The sequence below is a fragment of the Indicator indicator genome, chromosome 9 (assembly GCF_027791375.1).
Source record: "Indicator indicator isolate 239-I01 chromosome 9, UM_Iind_1.1, whole genome shotgun sequence".
Lineage (NCBI taxonomy): Eukaryota > Metazoa > Chordata > Aves > Piciformes > Indicatoridae > Indicator > Indicator indicator.
Window position 1 is genome coordinate 21456670 of NC_072018.1, and position 15695 is coordinate 21472364.

Consider the following 15695-nt stretch of genomic DNA (forward strand, 5'->3'; position numbering starts at 1 on the left):
GCACATTGCCAAATTCAGCAGACAACAACCTCAGGTCCCTGGAGTTGCAGTTTGAACCTGTAACTCTGAGGATGCTTGCTTCTCACTACTCAGCTGCAGGCACTGTCTGGCCAAGTAGAAATATTTCTCAGGTCTTTGCTGAGAGTCACTTACAACTACTCTACAACCTGCATCACAAGCCAGAGTGAAGCAGAGAATATTGATATCCCTTCTGGCAGAAAATTAGGAGTTATCAACTCATAAACATGAGAGACCATGCTTCAGCTCATTGGAAATGGACACCATTATGCAAAAATCTAATGAATTTACTGTTTAAATTGCCAGGGAAGTTTTTGAACACCATCAAGACTGTTTTTTCAGGTGACATGAACCTCAGCATAACTCTCATTAAATGAAGAGAGTTGCTTGATTTTTGCACCAGCAGAGGATCAAGTCCATAAGCTCCTTCCTTGTTGAGAGGAGATACTCCAGATACTCCACTGTGCCGTGCATGGCCAAAGTGACTTTGTAAGAGCCAGAGTACTGCTATCACACGAGCAAAGGCTTTTAGGACTATCACTATGGACACAGTAGAGTAGCAACTTTTGAGAGATGGTGTCTGGCCTGCTTCAAGGCACCTATTTCAGTGGCTCAACTGAAAGAAGGGTCTTCAATCAGCCTGCAATCACAAATATGTTTCATAAGAAACAGGCAATCAAAAATCTTAAAATACCTTATCTTCCCTTAATTACCTAAACAGATTCAACTCTAGATTCAGATACCTAAATAGGTACATACAAACAAGTGTTTGTCAGCTAGACATGTGTAAACTCATGTTATAATTAATAGAAATTTAGTCAACAAACTTAACACAGTCCCCAGAGCAATCTGAGCTGAGAGGATTCATCACGCACGAGGGGATGGTCTAAAACTGTGAGCCGTCATGATGCTCCTGGGAAAGGGAGTGTGTTCCCCAGACTGTGCCTCACACCATGACACATTGAGATGTCTACAACTAGCCATCAACCCAATGTGGAGGATGATTAATTCTCCCCTCTGGTGGAAATTTTCATCTCCATAAGCCCTGGATGCTGTGCTTGGAAGGTTGAGATCACACTATGAGGAAGTCTAAATACTATCCTTAGGTCAGCATTGCCTGAAAGGAATGGTCAACATGATCATTACCTTGAAGTAAACCCTTTCAAGACATTCTCTAATACTCTGTTCATGCACAAATGACTCCCATCTTGGTAAGTGGGTCAGAGTTTGAGCAAAGTGGATTACAAAACAGTTGAATATTCCCCCCCCCCCTCCCCCCCCTGTTGCTAGCTGGTAGTTTGAGAGAGAACATTTACTTTATTTACTTTATTTACTTTGCTAAACTTTTGGTGACATTTCTTCTACTAATTATATCATTATTATAAGAGCTTACTTGCAAGTGGGCTTTGTTCTGTTATCTTCTAAGTCTCAGTTAGAAAACACTCTTCAGTATCATATTAAAAGTAATCTTTTTATTCTTAAATCTCTAATCCAGTAAAATCCTCACAGGTATTCTCCAAAAGGACTCTCAGTGTACTCCTGCATAGACTTGGGCTACAACAGTACACAGTTAATTTTAAGAGGAAATATGTTTACTGCTACAGACTCAGATTTCCAGCTCCTTAAATGCTTTGAAGATTTTTAACATTTTTGAAGTAATGCCCAGAGAGGCTAAAATAATGTTTTCCTTATGCCTTAGAACTCATCTGTCTCTCTAGTTTACTATTCTTCCTTCAAAGGACCTTTTGTGCTACCTGCCTAAAAAAACAGTCTTCAGCTAGAAATACAAACACAGAAGTTAGATTACCCACATTACGATAGGGTTTTGCTCCAACAAACTGCTGTTCAGCTCTTTATGCATAATTCCAATAGAGTTTTAAAAAGTTTATGAAGTATGAGTATATTTGATTCATCTGAGAGCTATAATGGAGATTTATGTCATCTCATGTAAACCCTGGTTTTAGACTTGCCCCGTGTCTTGCACCGGCCCAATCTGGGAGCTGCAGCAAGGACCTTCTTGGACGGAGGAAGCCATCAGGGACAGATCTGAAGCAGAATCAGTTCTCCACTGCGTAAAATTCCTTCAAATGAGAAGAGTGTACCCTAATTAAAAAAGACCACCCAAACCCCTCAGAATGGCAGATGTTAGCTTTTGATACCTACCCTGCTGCCATGTAATGAACCACCCAGCGGGCTGTGCTGACGGTGATGGCTGGGGATGTGGTGTGGTGGCCATGCAAGGAAGCACATTGAAGTGGTGACATGAGCGATCCCTTCCCCAGCCATCTCCAGCCCAGGCTTCCCCAGCAGCTTCCTCAGTCTGAGATTCAAAATATTGCTATCTCCAAATTTCTAAGTGCAAGCTCAGCAGGGAGCTGGCTGGTTGGCTGGTTTGGGGAAGCCAAAGATCTTTGTGCACTGCTTTGCCATTCTCAGAAATATGCCTTTTCCAGATATATTTTCTAAGTGCTGCCCTACTTGGTAATGAGGGTATTCACTTTGATAGATTTAACCCCTGGGTATTGCAAAGGCATGCTGTGTTTCCAGTAACCTCCTGCACATTCCTACACCCAAGGTCATATCCAAGCCCAGCCTAAGCTCTCTGGTGCACTCTGTATACTTACTAATCGCTCACAACGACTTCTTTCAATTGCAGTGCTACCTTCAGTTTAACCCAAAATCTTGGCAGAATGTCAGCTGGTCACTTCGTAATATCATGAGATAAATATGGGGCAGAAAATCCAGCTCACAGGCGCTGGGTTCAGCCAGTGGCTCAGTGGCTGGATGCCATGTGCATAAATCTTACACCTAGCAAGGAGGAAAGAGCAGTCCCTCTGTCATCCTGAAATAAGGTTTTGACATGACGTCTTTATGGCAGCACAGCTGACTAAACACTGTAATGTCATCAGAACCACGTAAAGTGAACCGCTGTCCTCTTCTCCAAACTGTTTGCAAAGCAGCATATGAGTAAGGTATGACTAGCAGTAATATGATGAGGGTTTTTAAAATAGGCAGGAAGATAAATTGTCGATTCCCTTATATTTGCAATTTACCTGATACTAAGGCTTAAAAAACCTTCACTCACTATGCAGTCTCTAGCTTGTTGCCTAAACTCTGTCAAATCAAACCCTTAAGTTCTCCCAAAGGCTACTACAGAATTGAGTAGCCTTTCTTTTGCTTGTGGACAGTCACCTATTCAAACACCCATATGCACACAGATGCACCACGAAAGCAACACTGCTAACAGCAAAATGGCTGAAGCTTCTAAAGCTGCTTCATAGAACAAATAAACTCCTGATACATCTACCCCTACAACACACTGACACACAAATCTGTGTGAAATAATTCTCCAAAATGATACTCGCTTATGGTTTGAAACTGTAATTGTTTCTGATTTTGTGTCTGGAGGTCAGTCTGGAATGCTGGGGCCATGTGCATAAGGCAATGCAAATGAGCACAACTGAAGAGCTGCTTTCAGACATGTGTCTTGGTAAGGCCACTCCTTCAGTAACAGCAGAGAAATATTTCGTGAAACACAGGAAAATGTGTTGGAAAAGTCAAAAATAAGGAGATCAAGAAGACCGGGAGACAAGTGAGCCCCTCAAAATGATTTAAACTTCTAAGAAATAATTCAGTACATTTTCAGTCAAGGGAATATCCCTTTAAAAAATTAAGAGTTTACTATGGGGGGAATTATAATGTCACCTGCATCCTTTTTTCTTTCTATTTAATGCCATTTCTTCCTTCAATATATAGCTAAGGGCATGTTCCTGCACCGATTCTGTTCCTGCTGCTGCCTTTTCTTCTCTCCCTGTACAGGCTCTGAATGTGTCTGCAAAAGCCTCATTTAAATCAGAGCTCTTTGAGCAGCCCATCCCTGGGAAATCACAGGGGTTACTGCTCATCCCTTGCGTTTTTCCACTTTCAGAGAAATTGGAGCTTCTTGCACTTTCATTATGGCATCTTTTTGAATTTGCTCTTCTCACAAACGGATTTCAAAGCATCAGGGTAGTTTGGGCTTTTCAAAGACGACTAATTGAACCATAGGAGAATGTTGGTGCCTAATTCACTGAGGCTCCCTCGAAGTTTCCCTTTCATATTTATTCTACCACTGCTTTCCTGAAGTGTAATGTGCCCTTAAGTACTTTGATTCATCAATTAATTTCCTATTATGATGAACTTAAGTAATTTGTAGATACTGGTATTTGGTATCAGCTTCTGTATGTATCATTACCTCCTTGTCACTGCAGAACAGAGTTGGGATTGTGCCTGTTTCCCATCAGATTCTCCATTTCCTTGGGGCATATTTTGGACTCTCTAAAATGTGCCTGAGAAGTTTTGCTACCATCTCAACAATCTAACTGGAGACCAGGGATCTTCTGCCTGCTCTCTCATGCTTGCCAACCCTTTCTCCTTTGTAGGATCATGCCTCTGAGCTGCCATTCTTTGTCGCTGCCAAAATCAGTTTTTGCTCACAGGCAATTGTATAATTTTTACATAAGTTCTCCTCTTCTCTCCATTACCTTTCCTGCCCTCACTGACAGGTATAGGGCTTTCAGGTGGGTTCTGTGTTTTCTTAGGCTAATTTGCCAAGTCTCAAATTCATTCCTGCAGTCCTTACTGCAGTTACACACCTTGTATCCTTCCAGGCAACTCTTCTCCTTGGGGCTTTGAACACTTGTAAACGTTTATCCCCCTTTATCTGTCATTAGGCCAAGTCATGCATATTCACATCTTTTAATTTTTTTTATTCTCACATCAGTTCCTTCAGTCTTTTAATCATTTGTGTTGCTCTTTTCTAAATTACTTTCAATTTGTCTACGCATCTCTGGTTCTCAGGCACCATGAAGATGCTGTTTAGACAAATCTGCCTCCGAGGACACAAGTTCATAGAAGGCTTGTTAATGCCTTTATGGTGGAGACATTTTATTTACTGCTGGACACTATGATTTTAAGTAGGGTTTGAAAAAAGAGAACATGATTATATCCTCATAGAGTGCAAATGAAAGTTGACTGTCACTCAGCTAAGCCTCTCGTCTGTCACTCATTGCTACAGTACCTGCCTCTATTCCAGCGTTACTCCAGGCAACTTTGTTTGTTTGTCCTCTCCTCACTTCTTGTGTCTCCTCAGGGTGACAGGGAAGATTCATGCAGCTGGGAATCTTGCTTTCTCAGGCTTTCTGTTATTAATAAACATGTTACTATGTTCTTTATGTCAGAGAAAGCAGATACAACTTTGGACTCTGAGCAAACGGTTGAAAAGTTTCCAATGAGCTTTGGTACATCTGTGCTCTGGGAATCAGCAAATTGCTGCACATCCAGCAACTTCACATCTTCCCCGTCCTGCACTGATGCTGGGCACAACTGCAGCTCTGCACAGCTCTCGCTGCCTGTATGGGCAGTATGGGCAGACAATAGGGCTCATTATCCACTGCATCCTCCCAACAGCCTATGTGGGGGGCATTACTTCCTTCCAGTTTATAGTGTAAGAAATGGGGACAAAAAAGGTGAAACACCCTTCTCAAGGCCATGCAGAAAGCTGGGGGATGAGCTCAGGTGAAGAGTACTTGGGGCTTGGCAGAAATCTGTGCTTGTTCAGATGGCTCAGGCCCTGCTGGTTTCCAGACAGCAAGGCCTCTATTATACAATAGATCGTTTTGCATGAGTTCACCAGGGTTGTAATAAGCTCATATAGGGGATAACTGCTAGGATAAATCCTACCATCTTGTCCATCAGTCAGGAAGTGAAACAGATAGAAAAAAACCCAGTAGGTTCACCTTTTTCCGATGTGTCAGCTGACTGCAGACCTTCCACTCAGTGACAAGAAATCAAGAAGACTTCTACAACCAGTGCTTTGCTTCTGCTGGTACACCAAATTACCTACCTAGTCCAGACCTCACATCACAGGTTGCTTCTTTTGGTTAAACCGATTTTAGGCATCTGTGCTACCTGTGGCACTAAAGCACCTCCATACACATGACCATGATATCTGGCATGCTGCTCCAATAAGCTGGGTGCAATTATTTGTACCAAATCCTATCTTAAAACATGTCATTATCTGAACCACCCTTCCGTCTTGCATAGATGGACCAGTAACCTACAGAGCACTGTTACTCTCTTTGTGGCAAGGCTCAGATGCTGTTTTTAGTAGTACCACAGAGCACTTTTATAAGCACTGTAAGACTCCGTATGAGTACAACTTGCAAAATTAAAAAGTTGGTCAGAACACAGCTTTTCATCTTGCCTTGCAAGCAAATCTTGGTCCCTTCTCTGACGGTGCCCTTCAGTGTGGTGGTGAAAGAATTAACAAAAGCAGAAACAATTAGATACTTGAAGAAAAGTGTTTAGAAAGGCAGAGAAGAGGAAACTGAAAATCATTCCATGAGAATGGGAGGCTCCACTGGAAATCTCCTTCCCAGAGGCTCTCAGAAAGGGATTTGGATATGAGGGGAGGCAGTGATGGGTGACACAAGGAGCTGCAGTGCGGGGAACACAAGCATTGAGATTTACTGTCCCCAAGCATAAGCTCAAACTCCAGAATGACACAAGCCATTGATGCACAAGGAGTTTTGGAGGACTGCAGCTGCCCTGGGGGCAGAGGGTGCCAATTTAGACAGAAGGCTCCTTCTACAAGGTCCTCTGTGACAACGTCTCTGCTGATTGTACCTCTGCCAGACTTGCCGTGGAAGATGGACACACAGGTAACGTGAAGAACACAGACAATTCCTTGTTTGTGCCAGACACTCACCTCTGGGAGAATCACCAATTTGGTGCTTTGAAGAAGCTGTCAAATAGGCATTTTAATCACCTGCTGTTGGTGCTATTGAAAATACAAATGTGATGATAGAGCCTGGCCTCTCAGGCAAAGGGGGGATGGGGAGAGGGGAGATATGAAGAAAGTGTAGGACCTGGAAATCTAGACCCTGAAAGACTTAACTACCAGAATTGCCTTAGGGAGACAACAATAAAACCAGACTGGTCACCTGAGGAGCACAGTAGAGCAGGAGTCATGCTTGGTGCTGTTGCAATTCATGGCTGAAACCTCTCCATCAACTCTCTCAACACATACCACTAGCTGTGTGCAGAAGTAACAATCCTGTTGCTGCACTGGTGTCCTCCATGTGCTGGTTCCTCACCTCAAAGAGTCTAAAGAGAGGTGATTGAATCCATCTAACAGAACTGTAAATAAAGTCAAAATATCCATCCATAGGTTTCTGCAAGAAGGTGGATCCCACACTGGGTATTGCCATGGTCACCTAGTTCCATAAAGCTCTGAGCAATCTGTGCATCTCACAGGAGCTTGGGCAGTTTCTGGTATGGTGTGCCTTGATGTAAACCAACCAGAAATTTTTGTTCGTCATCTTTATCAGAAATAAGATTATTTAGGTCTATCTCCCTTCCTATCCACTAGCTATTTGTTCCTGGGCTCTGAAAATGCAGAAGTCATTATTGTGAAGATGGTACTTTTCATGGCAAGTATGAGTTCCTACCTTTTAGAAAATAAGTGCCTATTTAACTAAGAGCTTTATAATAGATCAAGCAGTGCAGAGAGTACAAAAAATAAGGAAGAGCTACAATAAAAAGAAACTAGCAGGATTTGGCATGAAAATAGTTATCTGGTTGGTATCTTTAACAATTTAATCAAGGTCCTCATCTCTGGATAAATACAAATTAAAAATTAAAAGCCCTTGTAAACTAACGCATGAAACCAAAGCACAGGATAAATGTGGAGAAGCAAATAAAACTGCCATTGTACACTACAAAGACACTGCAGGGCAGAGGGTAAGACAACTTGGAAAAAAAAAAAATAAAAAAAGAGAAAACCAACCCAATCACACCACAAAAGGAAAGAGGAGGAGATGGCTGTGGTGACAGCAGCAAGAGGGGGCAAGAAAAGCCACTACTTAAAAAAATAAATTCATAACATCAACACAGCAGGGAGCAGAAGGAAATATTTAAACCAGCAATTTTGAAAGCATAACCTGGACCACCTGGTGAGTGACACCTTCTGTTTGCACCAGGCAAACAGCCTCCTGCCGCAGGGCTCCTGTACTCTGGCCCCTGGGAATTATCCCTGAGGTTACATTAGGTTCAGAGCTGCACAGAGCTGACTGCTGGCATCAAGCTTCAAGCAAGCAAGGAAATACATTGTAAATAGTGTGTTTTTCAAGGCCAGCATGGGCCAAAAAGGAGACCATTCTGATAAAGCAATGATATTGTGTAAATATTTTAGGCAGTAATAATATTGGGCAATACTAAATGGCACCACTGGCACATGGAGGAGCTGGTCAGAGAGAGCGATAGGTACCCAGCACAGAATTGCCCTGCTGAGCTCCATCACCTGCTTGAATGGGGCAGGACAAGTCTGCAGAAAAGCCCTGGAGGCTGCAGGCTGCTGGCAGGGGCCAGAGGCTGAAGGCACAGCAGCAGTGCAGACAGCAAAGACTGGCCTAGCATGAAGTGCCCCTCTGCCCTTAATACCCTTATCCTCATCCAACAACTCAGTGAGGTTGAGAAGTGCTATTTCTCCCACTTTCAAGGTGAGGGACAGAGATGAAGCTGCTCAAATCACACCATGTAATTAATATTCCATTACGTGCTTGAATTCCCATTGAAACCAAGAAGGCACAGCCTTTCATGATGTGGGGCAGCATCAACAATATGTGGCCAAGGGTTTTGGAGCCCCATGTTGGTCCACAAGCTATCAACTGTCCTCCTTAAACTAGCCAAAACTGTGACTGGGGATCAAAAGCAGCTGACCTTTCCAGGACAGGCCAGCAACTTTGGCCTCCAAAGAAGGAGAAAGGGAGAACACAACCTTCCCATTCTGGGATCTGTGGGGAGAACAGGCCTCCAAATGGAGAAATTTGGAGTTCAGACCACCACAAAAAGCTGACTTGCAAGAACTGCACCAAAGGCAAGTGGCAGGTTTTTCAATATCACCAGGGACATTTTCTGGTTCCAGGGCCAATCATCAGCCTCCAAATAGTCATTGCTTCCAGCTTTTATCTGGAGACAGTGCTGGGCAAAGTAATACACTCTATTTCTTTAGTCAAGAGCATTCTACATAGCTCAGATGGTTGAGGAAAGGCTATCTCCAATAAATACATCATATCCAAGGGGTGATCGAAGCAGTAAATAAAGATACAGAATTATTCTTTTTTTTTTGAATGTATGAAGTTACACTCAATCAGTATGTGGTATCAAAAGAAATTAAGATTTTCTGACAGATTTTTATTTCCCATTATTACTAAAGCACATCCCCTTGTCAAAGTAGCACCTCACACAACTCTAATTCTTCCCAATGTAAGTCTGTCCAAGCCTGCAGCCAACAACTCGAGGTTGTAGCTTTATATTGTGCATGCCACAAATGAGTTTTTGATTCTAAATGATCAGGTATGAGGATCAGATTTTGAAAATGAATACATTTTGTGGATAGCCTGCATTCCCTGTCTCCCTTTTTTTATCTGAGCTGCCCATCCCGTCTCCTACGCACCCTCATGTTTAAAGTTGCATGGGGATGGCTTCTATTTTAAAAGAGGCATTCATGGGAATGGAGCAGAGTGAGGATGCTGAGATTATTTTTACCTGAGCTCTGATTGCAGCGTCCTTTTTAATCCACTTTATCACTGTTTCATACACCAGCTCCTCTGCTTTGGTGTTCAGGCTGTCATTGGACATGTAGGAAATGAAGTCGTCTTTTGATATATTAAGGATTTCTTCTTGGTTTGCCACCTCTGGGAAAATTTGCAGGGCGTATGCTTTGGCCATGTTGTATAGTTCAGTGCACTGCATGGCTTCAGCCATGGCTAATATTCCTAAGCAGTTGCTAGCAGTCAGCTGTTTTTCTAAAAGGAGCAAAAAAAAAAAAAAAAACCAAACCAAAATCAAAACAACAAAACACACAGCAAGTGAGAATTTGGAAAAGCAAGATTCACATTTTTACCAAGATCATGAAAAAAATAACTGCCGTGGACAAATCTCCAACCTTAATTAATTTCAGGGAGTTAATTAGAAGCAGCACCCTGGGTTACTTTAGGATGGGGGTTTAAAGTACAAAAATGAAAGTCTGTGTAACAACTGAGCTGAGGATGGGGAGAGAAACATACTTTGTGAGTTTGCTTTTTGTGTAAGCCTTCACAAGGCACTGGGGAAACCTACTGACATAATACTATCTGGGGCTTCCCAAGGGATAGGAACCCGGCCAAGAGAGTGCTGCTATTTCTACCACTTACAATGTTGCTTTAAGAAACAGCAAAGACGTAAATGCCAATGCAGACACTTAAGAATAAATGCAAACAGCACTAAGGACATTTCTGAGGATGCTGCACTTGCTTTATGATAATTTTTGCCCTGTTCAGCTGCTAAGCTGCTTTAAATATAAAAAACCTCCCCCTGCTTTTTTTTTTTTCAAAGGAACTTTGTTGCTGCTGAATGTGATGACATCCTTTATGCAAAACACAGATTATACCAACGCCTTCTGTTAAATGTTGTGTAGTGGGTTTCAAAGAAAATCATGCACAGAGGAGGCAGCATTATCTCCTACCCAGCAAACAGAAGTAACAGCACAGTGTGTAGCTTTGTGTTAAAAGTGTGCTACACCATACATTTGACTGTACTTTTTCCTTTTCAGCTGTTCTGAAGAAACCCCCACCAATTTCAGACATTTATAAGAGGAATTCTCAGATTTTTCTCAGCTTTTGTTAATCAAGCCACTACTAATAAGCAGAATATAGTCTTTTAAGATATAGGACTAAGAGAAAAGAAAAAAAAAAAAAACAAAACCAATGAACCAAAACCGAGACAGACTGCACTAGATCACAAAAGCATCAGTACCAGTGGCAGGCTTCTACCCTGTCAGAGGAGAAGTGTATCACATTTGGGCAGTGTTATATCCTACTCATATATCCTACTGCACTGTTTCAGAGGACTGGTCAAGAATGTGCTATAGCCCCACATCTCTTAAAAACACCCCTCCAATCACAGTGCTTCTGCTGGAAACGTTTGGGGATTTTTCCCTGCACCCAGCTTCTGTCTTCACCAGGTTTAAAACCTGCACACTAGGTGTGGATTACATTAAAAAAAAAAAAATCTAGGTGTGGATTACATTAAAATGGGATTCTGATATACTTTTTCTTACTTGATGTGAGATACATGAGATTAGGAGTTATTGTTGGTTGGTGGTTTTGTTGTTGTTAGTTTTTTGTTTGTTTGTTTGAAGGTTTGGTGTTTGTTTTTTTTCCCCTACCTCTTCTTCATTCTCCTGTATAAATCCAGCAATCTTGAAACTAGGGTGTCTCATTTTGCTTCAAGGCTGGTGTCACACTTCACTTTTGATGTGGTTAACACCACAGCAAGGTGGGCACAACGATGCTGTTTTAAGATGAGGGCTGGCACGTGACTAGAAGGATTCATTGCAGGTGAGTAAGAGAGAGGTTGGGGCAACAACTCTAGGAGGTATGGAAAATATCTATTCATGAACATTCATTTCTCACCTCTGACTCAAAGAGTTTGGGGGCAAGATTGATCTCTCCAGCTGTCTGAGCTGCAACTGAGCAATCATACTAGTATCCCTGTACACTCAAACAAACAATGGCAAGAAGCAATCTGGCAATATTTTGGATTAATCTGGTAATATTTTGAATAAGAACTTCACAAAGAGCAGAACTGTGCCTTATCAATGTCTCTTCCTTTTGACTGACTACAAATGGAGTTTACATTTAGATTTTTCTCACAGCTCCCTCTCATAGTCTGCAAAATTTGTCTCTGTGCCCTTTGCCCAAGGGACTCTGCTCCATGAATCTAAGAGATTCCATCAACTTCTTTAGACATAATGAAGAATACTTTTATTTTATCAGCATGAGGCTGAAGTACAAGCCCAGAATTTGTTCTTTTCTGTGATGTGGGTCCCTTCATCATGGACCCAAACTGTGATACTTATGAATCACGTGAAATCCAATTTGAGCCATGACTGTGATGATGGTGTAAAACCAGTTTGCAAACATTTTCCCAGTTATCATATGGCACCTACACGAACTTGTCAGCATCATTGCATCAGTTGGCACAAAACTGTTGTCATTTCTCATGATCTAGACAAAAGCAGAGGAGACAGCATGTGGGGGAGAGAGGGAACATGACTATAATTAGCCCAGTGAAGCTTAAGAAATACCCTGTTGAAATGAAATCATTTTCTTGACACATTTGCAGCATGTTTCCACCAGAAAATGCAAGTAGATGCAGGGTGCCTCTACCCAGTGCTGCTGAGAGGCCCAGGGTAGAGACACAAGAGCTGCTTGGACATCAACAAGTTAGGATCCTGATGGAACTTCACAGCTAAGAAATGGATGACCTAGATTTCCCCTGAGATGGTGCTGTGCTGAACAGGCATATTAATTTGGGGGTTCTACTCCTTTGGGCCTCTTGGACTTCCCTCTACTTCTCTCACTATTTAGACATGGCTGCTGAGAGGAAAGAATCACTATTTATCCTGGTGAATCCTCCAGAAACCCTGGGAAAACCCCTGAATTTCATTATATTTTTCCTTTGCAGGGATGTGGCTGAGATGAAAAGAGAGAAAAATAGCCACAAAGATGAAAAAATGCCTTTCCCTTAACTTTTTAGATGGGAAATGCTCTACTATCTCTGTAGAGCAACCCAGCCACAGCTATAAATAAAAATAAGCAATTACACTCCATGAATTCTCAAAATGAGAATACAAGATTCCAGCAACTCCCCATATATCACTGAACTTATAACCAACTCTACTATTTCACACCATAACATGGTTCACTGATTTCAAATATTAACTATCGGAAAAAAGAAATTTCACATTGATTTAGTGAAATAAATGTATTTTGGTTTTGTGGCTGGATCTTTATAGAGATAGCACAACTTAAACACATCTCCTTTTCCTGGAAAGGCCATTAGGATCCAGTCACTTTAAGAGGTAACAAAGAGAAGCTGGGGGAAAGCAATATCAGAGCCAGAGCTCTTACTCGAGTTGTACAACCAACTGAGAAGAATTGCAAAGCATAGATTCCATCTCCTCATTACCTATCCATCTGAGAACAGACTTTTAAACAAGTGACATATAAACAGCTGGAAAGAAAAGAAGAAAACAGTACCACAGATGCTTTACTGATGCCTGTATTGTACCAGCCTAGTCACACCACTCATCTTGCCAGCAGCTCAGGTTAGCAGTGAAAATTAACACAGCAGTAAACTGGACTCATTTCAGTGGCTGTTTTTTTTTTTTTTTTTCTTAATGAGTGCAACGTTTTCTAAATTCTGTCTTCCACACTCTGCAATTCTAGATATAATTTTAAAATCAGAACTGTGCAAGAAGAACCTATAATTCATGGGGCTGAAAGACATATCTAGGGTCCAGATAGAATAACATCTCCAATACTGAGTTGAGGGAGCCTTAATAGAAACTAGATACCCAAAAATATACCAGGAACTTGGACACAGGAAGCCACACTTTTTGTATTAATAACTTTGAGTCAATAATTTGTAAATTTTTACTGTCACATTACCCAATATTACAGCCATACCAGTGAATGAGTGGCATGTGATACAGGCAAGAATTTGAGCCAATATGTGTTTCATTTGAGCTCCAGTTCTGACTCCTCTTCTGCCATGACAGAAATAGGACTGGATGGTTGCAGATCAGCCTAAATTAACAGTCATCTTGGACTGTTTTGAGACATTCTATACTGGAAAATATACAGAAAATGCAAGGACTAGGATGACATGGGGCACTGGATGAGAAGAATGGGCTTCTCATGTAGCCGTGAAAGCATGGCCAAAGGCATGGATGATGATGTTGATCTGAACATCCTCACTGAGGCAAATGCTCTCTATGCACACAGGGCACACCAGTTATATTTAATCTTGTATTTCCTAATTATCTTTTAAAAGTCGTTAGAAGGAAGGCTTACAAACCTTAAAACGAGATCTTAAAACCTCACTAGATGGAATGATTCTTACCTAGAAATGAAACGCAGACTTTACAGAAAGTATGAAACTGGAACTTGCTGGCAGCTTCCAGTAGGGTCTTTGCATTTGCTGAATCTATGATCAAAGAACCTGTATAAACAAACTCCAGGAGTAATTCCAGGACATCCGCAGTGAGGTTGGACATGGCCAGTTCCAGCTTCTCCCCACTTCTGCTACTGTCTCGTGGTGACCTGGTAACAGCAGACAATTAAATTATGGACATTATACCATTCCCATTTTGTTGGCATTTATTGATTAGTGAGGGCTAGAAAATTGCTTTGCACCTCATTATATTTCTCCATTATTTTTGTTTACGGAACTGAAGAATATGAATTTTAAAATAACAGAACTTAAAAACTTTAACTGGATCTGAAAAAGAAGAATCTTAAAGCAAGTCTTATGAAAAATCTGTTTATTGCTATTTGCACTTTCATGCAAAAACAGTTGCAAAAGAAAAGGAAAGAAAGAAAAAAATGAATGAGCTGACATTAATGAAAATGAGGAACAGTATTAGCTTTCAAAGGGAAACAATATATTTTAACATCTTGGTTAACATGCCATCTTCTGTGCACAATGTAACTGTTAAGGAAAAAACACTCTCCAATTTCAAGAGAAAGGTCATCTACTTTTTCAGAAATCCAGCACTGGAATAATTTTAAATGTCATGTGCATTTAAGGATACATTTAAAGACCTTTTCATAAAATAATAGTAAACAACATTTTTTTCTCTTTAGCATGAACTTCTCAGTATGTTTTATTAAAGTATTGATATGATATACTTAGACAGATAAATATATGCTCATTCTAAAAATCTATTGTTCCCCTTTAGGCACTAAAAAAAGGAAGCCCTTCATGGCAATTGCTTTGAAAACTGAATACAAGACAAGATAGACAGACAAAATGGTTAGAGCAAAGAAGGGAGATGGGGGAAAACAACAACCAGCTCTGCCACAGGAAGCCAGCAGCCATCCTCTAGGAGTTTCATGACTGTGGCCTATGGTTTTTCCTGCATGAAGTGCTGAACAATTTGGGGATCAAAGTACCTCCTGCATTTGAAGTGTGGATTAGTGCTTGTGAAATTATCGGACAAAAAGAAAATTATACTGAATTAAATAAGGGCCCAGTTCTTAATGCATGGTTGGCTGATGTGTCTGCAACACTAAAGACAGGTTACACCTGAAAGACAAAAGCAATGATAAATTTGGTAACATCAAGGAGGGGAGGGGGAATCTGTTGGAGTAAGAAAATAAACTCTTTAAATGGTTAGGACCATCCAGCACCTTCTCACGGAAACATGAACTTCTCCTAGTCACTGGACACTCAACGTCTGCTTGCTCCAATTCTGCTAGAGTACTTGCAAAAGCCATTGCACAATTGACACAAAACCGGTACATGATGCTGCATGACTGATAAGGACTGGCCAAAGCATCACTATTCACAGGCAACGCCAGCTTTAAGCAAGAACAGGAACACTACCAACTTCTTGGATCGACAAAGCTGCCTAGAAAGGTCAGACTATTACTAACATCATGGAGGAAAAATAAAGATTGATCTTCTTCCCTCATGACACTCCACCCACCTCAATAAACCCTGAAATAATTTGGGGAAATGCTTAAAATTTGCAGTGGATGCTTTGCCACTGGTCTTCCATTGACAGGATGAGAGGAAATGGTCTCACA

The 15695-nt window shown here is 41.3% G+C and overlaps 1 protein-coding gene across 1 annotated transcript in view; it reads right to left on the minus strand.

The window, feature by feature from the left end:
• Positions 1 to 15695, minus strand: part of KLHL29 (kelch like family member 29) — a 247113-nt gene that overhangs the window by 41177 nt on the left and 190241 nt on the right. The window contains exons 5-6 of the mRNA XM_054383715.1: positions 14008 to 14207; positions 9607 to 9866 (exon numbers count right to left, since the gene is read on the minus strand). Coding sequence (XP_054239690.1) covers positions 9607 to 9866; positions 14008 to 14207 — 460 coding nt within the window. The remainder of the gene's footprint in view (positions 1 to 9606; positions 9867 to 14007; positions 14208 to 15695) is intronic.